The following is a 15,348-nucleotide window of genomic DNA, read 5'->3' as shown; positions in this document are numbered from 1 at the left end:
TGTGTATATACATGTGCCCCTGCAGGGGTTTGCAGCCTACCTCAGGAAGGCCGCGGTGGCCCAGGATGCATATGAATGCTGTCCAACACAGAATTGTAAGTTTACTTATAACCTTTTTTTTTACTCATCAGTTTTTGTTAGTGTTTATGTATTTAATGTGTGGCCCAAGACAACTCTTCTTCCGGTGTGTCCCAGAGATGCCAAAATGTTGGACACCCCCGCAAAGTGAAAATATTGACAATAAATATATCCGAACAGTAGCCTTGACTGGTGTGGCTAGATTGGGCACTACTGGGCAAAGCGAAAGGTCACTGGTTCCGTTCCTGGTCAGGGCACAGGCCTGGGTTGTGGTTAATTTAAATCAGGGTGTGTGCAAGAGGTAACGGGTTGATGTTTCACTCTTACATGGATGTTTCCCACCCTCTCTGTCTCCCTTCCCCTCTCTGTGAAAATAAAATCTTTTTAAAAAACACTATTATACACATTAGTCTGTGCTGTTGTTCCGTCACTGGTAGTTTTTAAAGTTCCCTAAGTGATTTATTGTGCCAAGGTTGAGGGTCAATCATGAATTAAATGTTGAACATTGGGCAAATCACTGGAGGTGGCTTGGGAACAACACTCAGTTGGAAGCCTGGCCACCTGTGCTCTGGGGGCCTTTCTGGTCAGTTTCTTAATCTACAAAGTGAAGATTATAGACTCGTTTCCCTGACTCAGATTTTAAAAAAAAATGAAACCCTCTAAAGCAGAGAATGCCAAGAAATTCGGGCATTTCAGATTAATCAATATTGCTTATCGATTGAGAAGAACTTGGACACATTACCATTTAGGTAGAATAAGAAACATTTAGTCCTTTTTTTCATTTAGTCTTTTTTAAAAAATAAAATTTTTGATACGGAAAAGAGCACAAATCTCTGTTTCTGTCTTAGCCCTCTCCCACATATCAACCCCTTTACCCATGTTTACAAATGTAAACTACAAAATCGTTTAACTAACTCCTTGCCTACTATAACATATCTAATAATATTTTTAACTTGCAAGCTCCATGCACTCTTACATAAATAGTATGCATACATATGCAACCACTGGCCTTTGCATTCTGTTTCATATGGCAGCAATTTGAAAGGAACCTAGGCTCTGGCCTGGTAGCCCAACTGGTTAGAGCGCCCTCCTAATACACCAAGGCTGCAGGTTCCACCCCCTGTCAGGGCACATACAACATCCAAGCAATGAATGCATAAGTAAGTAAAACATCAAATTGATGTTTTTCTCTCTCTACCTTCTCTCTCACTTAAAAAACAAACAACAACAATCACCTAGAGGTCAGAACACATAACACGTATGGATGTGTATAACTTGAATTAGTGATACATGTATAAGATTTCAAAGTACATTGATATGAAAAAGCAGTTGGGGAAGGTGAGGGAGTCTGTACTTCCTGAAGAGTCCTCCCCATAGTCTGACCATCTGTTATCCTTTCACTTCTCTATCTCCTTAGCCTGCTCTGAGCTCCAGGAGGGCAGTGGCCAAAGGTTAAAATATGAAGCCTGTTTGAGCAGGGATTTGTTGGATAAATAAAGTCTAAGTTGTTGATACTATTTGATAATGAACGATTTTACTATTTTGTATGACATGGTTCTCTCTAGGCCACCAATTTGCTATCTGCAGGCATAATAACCATGGAATTTCTACTTAAAATGTCCCATCATTTGCAACAAACACTATTATCTACCACAACTCTGATGAGTTAAAACTTTAAACAACCTTGTTGCGGGGTTCCACTCACTTGTCATCTTTTGGAAGACTCAGCTTGGTATACTGAACCATTACATTAATCTGTAAACCTAAAGAGCAGAATTAAATTGGCAAATAAATCCATATTTGGTTCCTACCATCAGTTATTATGGTAGGCAATTTGTCCTTGTTAACTTTTTCATTTTTTTTATATCTATTGATTTTAGAGAGGGAGGGAGGGCAGGAGGGGGAGGGAGAGGCAGAGAAACATCAATCAGTTGCCCCCCACCAACATGCCCCTACCAAACCCCAGCAACTTTTTGGTGTGCAAATAATGCTCCAACCGACTGAGCTGCACTGGCCGGGACATGAACTTTGCTCTTTTGCATGGATTCACGTCCACTTGATTTCTGTAATTATTAAACCCGTCCAGAACAGTTCAGTCTGCCTGTAGAAATACAATCTACTTCTACACACATTAGATGCTTTATGTTCCTTGAAGATAATCTTTCATATAGAAGATATTCTAAAAATTTTTAATACCATAGAAAATAAAGTATATAATATATATAAAAACATATCTTTATTTTTACATGAAATGGCACTTTTTGACTTTAAACTTTGATAGATTTCCTTTTTCAGCAACAGATTTCATTATTTAATTACATAGTTCTCACAGTCCAAACTTAAATTTCTCTTTTTCTACCATTCAAAAGCAGGCTTGACACCAAGAGAAATCTGAAATATAATCTGGATCTGTTTCCAATTTCTGGGAAAAAGTGAGTCACAGCCTATTCCATTATTTTCCAAAATTTTTCAACGACATATGTTTGATCTTCCTGAAGACCTCTCAGAAAAGACAAAAGGGAGAGCAAGAAAGAAAGGTATCCTTTTTATGTTTCCAAAGCCATTTGCAAATTTTACCTCACTTTTCTTCTAAGATAATTTAAAACTGCTTTTACTGTAACCTTTATGTTTGTGTATTTAGATAGAAACTTCGTTACACCTGTGATGGTGAGTGATGCTTCTGGTCGGGGGAACAACTAATTCATGGAAATATCATCACTGTAGCAGCCAATATTCACTGTGTTAAACGTGTTGAGTGCTTTATGTATACTATTTAAACCTCACAGCAGCCTAATGATATGATTATAATTTACAATTCCACCTTTTATATAAAAATAGAGATTTAGAGAATTTAAGCTTTTTGCCCTGAGTTACAGGACAGGAAGTGATGCAACCACGGTTTTTAAGCCTGGCATTCTGAATGAACACATTCTATTGGGTCATAATAAAGGTAAAAGAAAAAAGTAAAAGTCGTATTCAGTTTGTTTTAATAAAAAGTATTATCAGCCCTGGCTGGTGGGGTTCAGTGGATTGAGTGCGGGCCTGTGAACCAAAGGATCATGGTTCGACTCCCAGTCAGGGCACATGCCTGGGTTGCAGGCCAGTTCCCAGTAGGGGACACACGAGAGGCAACCATACATTGATATTTCTCCCCCTCTCTTCTTCCCTTCCCCTCTAAAGATAAATAAATAAAATTTTAAAAAAGTATTATGAAATGTCCCATTTGTTGACTTTCTAAAAACACAAGCTGGGTTGAGAGAAATGGAGAAACGGAAAAGTGTAGATCTTTGCTTCCTACTTCACCACACCTGCAGCCAGAGACACCTGTTCCCTGCCTCCCCAGCTAACTAGTTCCAGAAACCTGAAAGCTGAAAGCGCGGAGATAGCTGTACCCAAGGATGTTAAAAAGCATACTGCTCATTAGTGTCTGAGAAAAATGCAATCAATAAAATGTTAATAAATATTATGTAAATAAGTCGGCAGCAACTTAGGAAATAATTGTCAGGACCTAAAAGTTCTGAGGTTTTGCCCTACTTTTAAATTAACAGGTTAGCTTGCCAGTTTCATGCATGCTGGTGGAAGATATGAGACCCCTTCCTTGGTTAGAGACAAGCAATAATTTATTAGTCACAGTACAAGCTGCAGGAGCACCGGTAAATCTGCATCATTTCTACAGTCAGATATGGAGTTATTGGAGGTTATAAGTATGTGGAAAATGACATAAAGGAGAATGATCAGCTTGTCCACGACAGTTTTGGTAATAAGCTTTGCACAGAAAGCCTCAACAGAGGCCCAAAATAGTTTAGAAGTCTTCTAAGTTAAAGAGTATTGATGAGAACCAGCGGAGATTCTGGGGCTGGAACCTATGTTTTTCACCACTAACGACCCAGCATCTACTGCTGTACCAGGTAGTCTCTGCCATAGACATGATTAGACAGTAAAAAACTCCCTATTAACCATCTTTATGGGCAGAAAACTGTACATTTAAGGCCCAAAGTTTTAGACTCCAGGGGACAACTTAACACTTATTAGGAAATCTCTAGTCCCAAGAACGCTGGAGTACGGGACATCGCCGTCGCTCTCCGGCTAGACAGAGGCGGTCTGAGAAGCGTGGAGAAAAGGGATCGCTCCGAGGCCCGCTCCGACACAAACAGGGATCAAAATCCTTTTCAGAGGCAATTAAAAAAAAAAAGACTCTATTGATTTATATTTAGAGAGAGGTGAAAGGAGCGAGAGAAACACAGGTGGCTGCGTCTCACGCGCCCCCCACTGGGGGCCTGGGGTACCACCCAGGAATTTGCCCCAAATGGGACTCCAAACCCCCCCCCCCGCGCGACCCCTCGGCTCGCAGGCGGACACCCAGTCTACTGAACCACATCAGCCGGGGACGTAGGGGTGCTTTTAAAGGACTGTATTCCGCACCACCTGCCTAGAGTGCCTCGGGATTTTCAAAAAGAGCCGCGCCGGGGACGGGGCCCAAGGGAACTGTGGACGGCGACCAATCAGGCCTTACCATGCGGCCGGGGGAAAGGGGCGGTGTCGCGGAGGGGGTGGCGTAGTAAGGCGTCGCGCCGACGGTGACGCGCGGCGTGGACGACGGGCTGCGCCTGTCAACCCCGGCGCTCACGCCTTGCGGAGGCGGAGCGGGCGCCATGGCGGTTCTGCTGGAGACCACTCTGGGCGACGTCGTCATCGACTTGTACACCGAGGAGCGGCCGCGCGGTGAGGCCCGCCCCGACAACCTCTTGCCCGGGTGGCGATCTTTTTTCTTCACTCTCCCTTCGCCGCCCCGTCCCCGACGTCGACTGGTTCCAGCGTCTGGGCTGCTGGTGCCGGCGACCCGGCGCTCACGAGCGGGCCTTGGTTAGAAAAGTTTTTGTGCGGACAGCCCTTTCCCCGTGTCTGGTGCGGGCCAGTCCGGTGGCGGGCCTTGTGGTCTTTAAATGTGCCTGTGCTGTGCCTGGCAGCGTATGCAGTTCCCACAAAGCTTTAGTGGCTTTACTGCGTTTTACTGGCGACAGGAGCACAACCAGTATTCCTTGGTGTGTAATCAGTGAGTCTGGGAGAAAGCAGGGAGGGTGTGCTTGGGTCAGTGAGTGTGGGCGTCCCACCTGGATGGAGGGCTCTGCGGGGGTGTGCACGGAACCTGGGCACACACTCAGCGATCGACGACTGTACAAGACTTTGCCAAGTCGTGGGATAGACACCTAGTCCTTGAGGATCTAATTTTCCATTGAGGGAAATCTGCGCTGGAACCCATTTAACTTTTTAAGTGTTGTAGAGGAAGAATGTCTAAGTTGCTATGGAAACTAGAAGAGGGAGTAATTCTTCCTGGCTGGGGGCGGGCAGTTGAAGCGCGCCAAGAATGCAGAACCCTTGTACGTGCTCTATCAAAGATGAGTGGAATTGAGGGTTTTCTTTGAGTTCGCTTGGAATTTTCTGGAAACAGCACGTAGTTTGGCGTGACTTGAAGGAATGGTATCTGACATGGATGGCAGCTGCTAGTCTGGTTGTGTATGTTAGATCGTGAATAGTCTTGTGTGCTCTACCGGTGACCAGAGGTTTTGAAGGTTTTAAGAAACAGCACTGAGGCGTAGCATACTTGTTTTAGGAAGATAATAGGCAGCACTACGGATAATGCATCAGAATAGGAACAATCTGGAGGCCAAGAGAGATCAGTTACAATTGGGGTCCTGCCCCCATGAAATGCAGAGTCTACCAAAGAGGATGAAACAAGCCGCGATGTTGTAGGAGTGCCCCCTGCTACCCCCACCCCCACCACTAACTACTCAACCACACACCTGTGCCTTTCACATACTGTTGCCTCTTCCCCACGTTTCTCCCCACTGGTGTCCTTTTGGCAGACTTCTTGCTTATTATTCATATCTCAGGGCAAGCATGGTATCCACTGTGTCTCTCCATTGTCTCTAAGCAGAGTTTGATCTGTTTCTTCCGCTGTCTCAGATCTTTTATAAATCACACAACACGTTTTGTTGAAACATTGGTCTGTGGTCCTGGAATTATTTGCAAGTCTTGTCCCCTCTCAAGAATATAAATTCCGGCCAAGATGGAGACGTAGGTGGAGGAACCACCTTGCCTCTGTGCACAACCAAATCTGAGAACAACTATTTTTAACAACAATCACAACCAAGCCACACGGAAAATAGACAATACGGAGCCCAAAGATATCTAAATGCTCAGCTAAACCGGTAAGAGAAGCGAAACCAGCAGCAGAGCAGGTTAGCAAGAAAAAATTCCCGGGTGGTGCGTGCAAGCAGCCGAAGGCGCTGATCGCGAGCTAGCTACGGGAGCGCACAGGGAAGAGGTGCGGCGGGCTGTCTGCGGTCCGTGGCGCGCATCTGCGCATCTGCATGCAGAGAAACCAGTGAGAAGGGAAGCTGCGCAGGCTCTCACAATTCCGGATAAACAAGATCAGGGCGAGTGTTGTGACTGGATGGGCTAGCGGAGAGGACCGCCATTGCTCCCTCTCTGACCACGCCTCCACACACAGCCTCACAAACCAGCGACCTGGGTCGCCCTGTCCTGGTAAACAACTAAGGCTTCGCTCCGCTTACTTAACAGCACGAATAGACCAAAAATGGCTCTAGGACAACTCAGAGCCCCAGAACCAATAGATCTAAGTGATGAAGAAATAGCCAGTCTTTCAGATGCACAGTTCAAAACACTGGTTATCAGGATCCTTACAGAACTGGTTGATTTTAGTCACAAATTAGAGAAACGTATGGAAGCTAAACTAATTGAAATGAATGGTAATACAAAGGAAACCAATAGTAATGGAAAGAAAATTGGGACTCAAATCAAGGGAATGGACCAGAAGGAAGAAAAAAATGATCAAACAGAAAAGAATGAAGAAATAAGAATTCAGAAAAATGAGGAGAAGCTTAGGAACCTCCAGGACATCTTTAAACGTTCCAACATCCGAATTATAGGGGTACCAGAAGGGGGAAAGGCACAGCCACCAGTGGAAAACTTATTTGAACAAATAATAAGGGAAAATTTCCCTAATCTGGCAAAGGAAATAGACTTCCAGGAAATCCAGGAAGCTCAGAGAGTCCCAAAGAAGTTGGACCCAAGAAGGAACACACCAAGGCACATCATCATTACATTAGCCAAGATTAAAATGAAGGAGAGAATCCTAGTAGCAGCAAGAGCTAAGGGGACAGTCACCTACCAAGGACTTCCCATCATACTGTCAGTTGATTTCTCAAAAGAGACCTTACAGGCAAGAAGGGGCTGGAAAGAGGTATTCCAAGTCATGAAAACCAAAGACCTACAACCAAGATTGCTCTACCCAGCAAAGTTTTCATTTAGAATGGAAGGACAGATAAAGTGCTTCTCAGATAGACCAAATTCAAGGAGTTCATCATCACCAAGCCCTTATGAAATGTTAAAGGGACTTACCTAAGAAAAAGAAGATAAAAAAGATGAACAGTGAAAGAACAGCAAACTCACAGTTATTAACAACCACACCTAAAACAAAAGCAAACTAAGAGGACAGCTAGATCAGGAGCAGAACCATAGAAATGAAGATCTCATGGAGGGTTAGCAACAGGGGAGTGGGAGGAGGAGAAGGGGGGAGAAGGTACAGAAAGTAAGTAGCATAGACAGTAGATAGAAAATAGATAGGGGGGAAGGTAAGAATAGTAGGGGAAATACAGAATCTAAAGAAGTTGAGACACGTGTTCATGAACTAAAGGGGGAAATGGGGGGGAGGGGTATGCAGGGTGGGAATAGAGCAAATGTAATGGCATAATCAATTAAAAAAAAAAAGAATATAGATTCCAAGAGAGCCTGTGCTTTAATAGTCTATCGCTGTATCCTGAGTGCCTTGTACAACGCCTGGCACTTCGAGGGCACACACTGGAAGTTCATGTTATTGATTGATCCATATAAATCATTGCATTAAGACATTTTGTGCAAGTGGTAGAAACTCAACTCAAACTGGCCGAAAGAAAGTAATTGATTGTCTCATGTTACGGGGAAAGTGTGGCTGTAGGGATGGCGGGATCCAGAGGTTCAAAGGATGTTACAGGGATGTATATTTATCATCCTTTGGTTTTGCTGTCCTCTAGTTTGTTTGCCCCTCATTATGTGGAGCAGCACCTGACAAATAGAAGGTCTCTTTCCCCAGGCTGTGAGGAACTAACTAAAGGGGGGATAGGGTTACCCACCTATTTACAGATACAGATGGACAAGTATGGCTTTTGCAGTTCCCTTAGAACACTAAAAACATAAGCCCACCCTGTTTGTATGTATTTGTGATTGGCTATCTACTTATATCTATAACTACTTGCTAATCCATAGTAAACATATCCAGATTTATTTTCCTTCCTCCTTCCCTTCCTCTCTTTCTTCCTTTCTTATTTCTCATTATAGAAAACGTAAGACATATCAGAAAGTAGAGTCATGCCAGTGAACCCTTGTGTTGATGACCAGTTTCATTTAGTAGCTGTCAACATACAACTAATATTGTTTCATTTATATTCCCATGTGCACTGGATTTTTTGGTAGTAAATTCTTAACATGGGATTTATTTAATCTCTAAGTACATCAATTTGTGTCTTAAAAGATACTTTAAAGAAGACTACATAACCACAAAATAATATCACATCTGAAAAAATTAGCAAATTTTCTTAGTATAATTTGTATTTTCTTAATGTCTTATAATCATTTAAAAAGTATTTGGTCATTTAAATTAGGTTCCAAGCAAGTGCCATATAGCTTATATTGGCTGATATATCTCTTAAATCTCTTAATCTATAGGTTCTCTCCCTCCCTTTTAAAAAATTAAGACTTTACGTTTAAAGTTTTTTAAAAATTTATTTATTTATCTTTAGAGGGGAAGGGAAGGAGAGAGGGAGAGAAATATCAGTGTATGGTTGCCTCTTGTACATTCCTTGCTGGGAACTGGCCTGCAACCCAGACATGTGCCCTGACTGGGAACCAAACTGCCATACTCTGGTTCACGGGCCCGCACTCAATCCACTGAGCTACAGCAGCCAGGAAGACTTTACTTTTTTGAGCAGTTTAAGGTTCATAGCTAAACCAAGGAGAAGATAGAGATTTCCCATTTACCCGCTACCCCCATACATGTGCTGCATCTCGTAATTGTCAGTATTTTCCTCCAGAGTTGTATATCTTCTGTACATTTATCTGTGGTATTTGTACCATGTGACATTATATTGATACATGTTGTCTGTTTTGCCAATCCAGTTCTTTTAAAAGCCTTCAGCGCGTCTTCTAATTTCTCCAGTTAGAGACAATCTCTTTTTTGAACTCTTGGGGTGTTTTTTAACCCACGTTTTACCATTTTACTATTTGAGGGGCAGAAATGGTATTTTCAGACATGGCCAGTATTGTCAGTAATTTTTCTTTTTTTTTCTTATAAAATCAATCAATCAGCTCTGGCTGGTGTGGCTCAGTGGATTGAGCCACACCTGCAAAACCTAAAGGTCACCAGTTAGATTCCCAATCTCGGGCACATGCCTGGGCTGCAGGCCAGGTCTCCAGTTGCGGGCATGTGAAAGACAACCACACCTTGATGTTTCTCTCCCTCACTTTCTCCCTTCTTTTCTTTCTCTCTAAAAGTAAATAAAATCTCTAAAGACTCAATCAATAAATAATTGCTTATCTCCGATAAGTGTCAGTTTCCTCCATTAGCTCAGATGCCAGAGAAATCTAAAGAAAAAAAAGATAATTAAAAATTTATTGCCCTTTTTTAGACTCACTGCCTTTTTTTATGGCTTTAGACCTATGTCCACTTTGGGGAGCTTTTGCGTGGTAATTTAGAAATTAAATTATACTAACTGTGCTTTAACTTAAAAATGTATTTGTGAACTACTGTGATAAATTCGTTATTTATTTTCTTTCAGCTTGCTTGAATTTTCTGAAGTTATGCAAGATAAAATATTACAATTATTGCCTTATTCACAATGTACAGGTGAGTTGGTGGATGTTAGTCAATGTCCTTTGTTATTGGAACCACCTAGCAAATTCTGTGAATTGATAAAGTCTGCTATGTATTACAGAGGGATTTTATCATACAAACTGGGGATCCTACAGGGACTGGCCGTGGAGGAGAGTCTGTTTTTGGGTAAGTTCTTTTATTTTTAAATGAGTAAAAATAGAATTACCTCTTTACAGTGTTAGCTAGCATATTTCAACCTACATTAAAAAAAAAATACCCACCTTGGCTGGTGTGGCTCAGTGGTTGAGTGCTGGCCTGTGAACTAAAAGGTCACCAGTTCGATTCCCAGACAGGGCACATGCCTGGGCTGTGGGCCAGGTCCCCAGTAGGGGCCATGCAAGAGGCAGGCACACTTTGATGTTTCTCTCCCTCTCTTTTTCTCTAACCTTCCCCTCTCTAAAAAATAAATAAACAAAAATTTTAAGAAAAATCCTCACCCAAGGATATGTTTTTTATTGATTTTTGAGAGAGGAAAGGGGAGTATAGAGAAAGACAAACATCGATCACTTGCCTCCCCTATTAAACGTGCAACCTAGGTATGTGCCCTGACTGGGAATCAAACCCACAACCTTTTCTGATATACAGAACAACATTCCAACCAACTAGGCCACCCAGCCAGGGCTCAATCTACATTTTACAATATGCTTCAGATTAGATTTTTTCCAAGTTCCCTAAATGCCTACAGCATAATAGAGGAATATTTTGAATCATACTGGTATTTCTATAAAGAAACGGTAGCCCTACATGTTACTAGTACTTCTGTATTTCGTGTTGAGAATACTCACATTGTGTTACCTTATTGTATATATTTTCAGTCAGCTGTATGGCGATCAAGCAAGGTTTTTCGATGTAGAAAAAGTGCCAAGAATTAAGCACAAGAAGAAAGGCACCGTGTCCATGGTGAACAATGGCAGTGATCAGCATGGATCTCAGGTTAGGAAGTGGGTGAGAAGATACACTTTGCTTTGAAAGGAAGGGCTGGGGTGGTCCCACAAAGTTATCTTCGGAAATTATCCAGTAAGGGGAAATTTTCAATTGAAGACGTTTTTGGAAGAAAAAAATTACACTCGTTTCAATATAAGAAAAATTATGTGACATCACAAAAAAAATTTTTAAGTGCAAAATTTGTGAGGAATTTAGAAAACACTGAAAAGTGCAACGAAGAAAGTAACCTTACCCCCAATCCCACCTTTCACAGATCATCACTGTTCACACCGTGCCCCTTGACCTTTTTGTATTTGTTACTTAGTTCAACGCAGGTCACGTGGAGCACTTGTCATTCATTGTCTTGTTTAGTGTTCACCGGAACCCCACTTGGGGTGGATGGGTCTCCTTTCTCACAGTTTCCTTGTGCGGAAACTGAGCCTTGCTTTGTCCAAGTATTTTTAACAATCGGAGCATCTGTGTGTGTTGACATTTTGTGTTAAGCTTTGTACTTTTACTTACTATTGCACTAGTAACAAGTGGGTAAGAGTCTATGCAGTGAGAGTCTTAATGTTGTGTATTTTTTGTCAGTCTGTAGCTAATTTCAGTTTGAATTATATACATGAGTGTATTTGTGTTCTTGGTTTTTCTTTATAGTTTCTTATTACCACAGGAGATAACCTAGATTACCTTGATGGTGTTCATACAGTGTTTGGTGAGGTGACAGAAGGCATGGACATAATTAAGAAAATCAACGAGACCTTCGTTGACAAGGATTTTGTACCATATCAAGATATCAGGTGTGCTTCCAATTTACTGTCTGAGTGTATCAGGATATTGTGGTGTTTGACAGGGTAGTGGTGGTGGCATGTGTAAAACTTCCTGTGGGTCATTCCAAAATGTGAATTAGTACAAGACTATAAGAATCTTTGTAATGAAAAAGAACTTTTATGTTTTTAAACTTGTACTGATTATTTATAATTGCCTATGTTGGAAGGAATTATTGAGCCTTTAATTTAGTTTTTTTTTAAATGCAGATTATTGAGAGATGTGGCAAAACTACTGAGATTTAGACTTTATGTTATTTTAGAGTAATGCAGAGTAATAAATACCAAACAATCAAAAACAGTGACACTAATTGTGACAGTCTAATAACATCCTTGTGCAATAAAATTTAGGAGCTTATGGCTTTTGTCTTTAGAGATACATAATAATATTTATAAAAAGTAAAATATAGATTCTGAAATAATGTATATGTAACATTTGACATGGATTTATTTTGTAAGGATTAATCATACAGTGATTTTAGATGATCCATTTGATGACCCTCCGGATTTATTAATTCCTGATCGGTCACCAGAACCGACTAGGGAACAACTGGATGTAAGTTGAGTCCTTTTGTGTTTGAATGTATACGCTTATTAATGCTTTGCAAAGCTTTTGCTTTTTAGCCTATTAAAACTTATTTCTTTGGAATGAATATTTTGCTTGATTAATTATTCTAGCATAAGTTTAGAGTTCTTTTTCTTTTCTATGGAGATGCTAATTTTTCTAGCTGTTTTTTTATTTCCCAGTATAGCGTCCTTCCTTCATTTTTGGTTCTACCAGAGGAGCCTTACTCTGGAAGCTGATAGGGATACTTCGGGAGAATGTTTTTCTTATCTCCTAACTCTAAGTAGGAATGTTTAACTTGTTTTTTAGGCTAAATTAAACTATCATCTTTTAAGGGAATTTTTCACTTGGACAATATTCTGAAGCCAAGCTGGACCCCAGAAATTTCTGTGGAATAATGCAGACTTTTCCCTTATATTTTGAAGAATATTTCTGCTTATGAGACTTTTTAAAGTTAAATTTATCTTTATAATTGGATTTGGTGCTTAATTTCTAAAATTGTTTATCTTCTGCATTCAGCACTTAGTTGGGTACCAGAAAGTTCCTGTATAACTGTGTATTTTGATTTAACAATAAATAAGAAGACTGGTCTGGCTGATGTAAAATTAATTTAATTTTCAGAGGTTTGTGAATGTCACATCTGTGAAACAAATGAAGTCATTCCAACACATTTGATAGAACTAAGAATAAAGCAAAATATCCCATTTTTAAAAGATTTTTCTGTTCTTTAAATATATACTTGAATACCTTATGCCTTACAGAGTGGTCGAATAGGAGCAGATGAAGAAATTGATGATTTCAAAGGAAGATCAGCTGAAGAAATAGAAGAGATAAAGGCAGAGAAAGAGGCCAAAACTCAAGCTATTCTATTAGAAATGGTGAGATAATTATCTTTGTTATTCAACAATATATTTAGTTATTCAGCAATATATTTATACATACTTACTGTTAGTTTGTCTATTCCTGGCTTTTTGATAATCTTAAAACATAAAAATTTAGCCAAAAATTTTTTTTAATTTTTTAATTTTTTTATTAAATATTATATAACATAATAACACATGTGAAAGTAAATAAACCTGATTCCATTATTAATATAATGACTTGGAATCAAGTCCCTTGAGAATCAAGTCCCTTGATTCCAAGTCCCTTTTGTCAGAATGGAAAGTAGATATTCAACTTACAAATATTAAGTGGATCTATTGCTGTACTCATCATTTTTATTTTTAATTAAAAAATCTTAAAGTTATTTTTAAAGGTTTTATTTATTTATTTTTAGAGAGAAGGTAGGGAGGAAGAGAGGGGGAGACACATCAATGTGTGATTGCCTCTTGAGCGCCCCCTACTGGGGATGTGGTCCCAAACCCAGGCATGTGCTCTGACTGCAATTGAACGGGCAACTCTTTGGTTCTCAGGCCGGCACTCAATCCACTTAGCCACATCAGCCAGGGTTACTCATCATTTTAAAAGAGTGTTTCTTGGAAGAAATTTTATGTATATCAATGAGTAATTTTTGTACAACTTAAGTATTGAAATTGAATAATAGAATAGTAGTTACAGGACTAAATAAACCTGAGTAGAATTGAGCACTCTAAAACACTCCTTCCCACCCTGGCCGGTGTAGCTCAGTGGATTGAGCAAGGGCTGCAAACCAAGGGGTCACCAGTTCGATTCCCAGTCAGGGCACATGCCTGGGTTGCAGGCCAGGTCCCCAGTGGGGGCACCTGAGAGGCAGCCACACATTGAAATTTCCCCCTTCCTGCTTTCCCCTCTCTAAAAAAAATAAAATCTTTAAAAAATAAAAATAAGTAAAACACTCCACTATATTACTAGTAATATGAAGTCATTTGGGGAACATTTGATAGCATATTTAGAATGGAAATTAAATAAAGGAATTGATTGATATTTTTGTGTATTTATAATTTAGGTGGGAGACCTACCTGATGCAGATATTAAACCTCCAGAAAATGTGCTGTTTGTGTGTAAATTGAATCCAGTGACCACAGATGAGGATCTGGAGATAATATTCTCAAGATTTGGGCCAATAAGAAGGTAATCTCTAGAATTAGTGAAAAGTTTTAGGAAAACTAGATATTAATTTGTGGTTTTCTGACGTGTCTGGTGAATCTATGAACTCGAGGTGAATTTTGTACTGGTGACTGTAGGGAAGAAAAATATGCATATGTGCGTAAGTATGTATAAAAATATGTACATGTACATATGCGTATATAGTTGAATGATTCTCCCACTTCCAACACATCTTCACAGGAGGTGAATGGAATAGTTTAAGTCTAGTTCTCAATGTCGTATTCTCAATAACCTTTGTTAATATTGAAAATATTTATCTCATTTATGTTCTTCTTAGATTTGCCAGCATCTATATCAAAAGTAATTTGAATTTACATTTTCCCGAATTTTTCTTTTGACTAATTTCCTCTACATTATTACTGCAAAAGTCTACAAAGCTAATATTTCTGTGAGAAAGGGGAATACTTAATTAAAAATATTATTTAATGTTTAGAATTCTATTTCATATTTTTTCTCCTTGATTCTTCTTGTTGAAAGAAAAATCTTTCTATAAACAATTACCCAACTTTACTCCTTCACCCATTTGCAAAATATCATATTTGTTTAGAAGTTTTCCATCCTGACTATCTGATAGGGAAGGTGAGGATTTTACCTTTATCACTAACCTTCCAGGTTCATTCTTCCCTCCTCCTGCTCTGGTTGTGGTAACTTTGGTGAGGTCATTGTTCAATATTTACGTCTTAATGGGCATGTAAATACCATGACAGCTGAACATAGGCTGTAATGTGGTTACTTTCCTGTCTCATTGAATGTAAAGTGAGACTAGGATACAGAAGGGAAGGGACAAGCGGCTGGTGTCAGCCCCACCTCCTTGTTCCTGTCACGTGCTTGTTAGGACGGATGTGTTCTGCAGAATAGTGTACTTGTGGCGTTAAATGTGA

The 15,348-nt window shown here is 40.1% G+C and overlaps 1 protein-coding gene across 2 annotated transcripts in view; it reads left to right on the top strand.

Annotated features, from left to right (window-relative positions):
• Window positions 1-4,681: 4,681 nt before the first annotated feature.
• PPIL4 (peptidylprolyl isomerase like 4) overlaps window positions 4,682-15,348 on the top strand; it is a 29,241-nt gene continuing 18,574 nt past the window's right edge. Inside the window, exons 1-8 of one of the 2 annotated variants that reach the window (XM_037156847.2) lie at window positions 4,682-4,800; window positions 9,972-10,039; window positions 10,128-10,192; window positions 10,882-11,011; window positions 11,648-11,790; window positions 12,277-12,373; window positions 13,144-13,260; window positions 14,307-14,431. In XM_037156847.2, coding sequence (XP_037012742.2) covers window positions 4,731-4,800; window positions 9,972-10,039; window positions 10,128-10,192; window positions 10,882-11,011; window positions 11,648-11,790; window positions 12,277-12,373; window positions 13,144-13,260; window positions 14,307-14,431 — 815 coding nt within the window. In that variant the 5' untranslated portion in view covers window positions 4,682-4,730. The remainder of the gene's footprint in view (window positions 4,801-9,971; window positions 10,040-10,127; window positions 10,193-10,881; window positions 11,012-11,647; window positions 11,791-12,276; window positions 12,374-13,143; window positions 13,261-14,306; window positions 14,432-15,348) is intronic. The other variant, XM_037156848.2, reaches the window with a different exon arrangement.

This window comes from Artibeus jamaicensis, unplaced genomic scaffold (assembly GCF_021234435.1).
Source record: "Artibeus jamaicensis isolate MK-2021 breed Jamaican fruit bat unplaced genomic scaffold, CSHL_Jam_final contig_3176, whole genome shotgun sequence".
In the NCBI taxonomy this organism is placed as follows: domain Eukaryota; kingdom Metazoa; phylum Chordata; class Mammalia; order Chiroptera; family Phyllostomidae; genus Artibeus; species Artibeus jamaicensis.
This window is presented reverse-complemented; position numbering and strand designations above follow the sequence as displayed.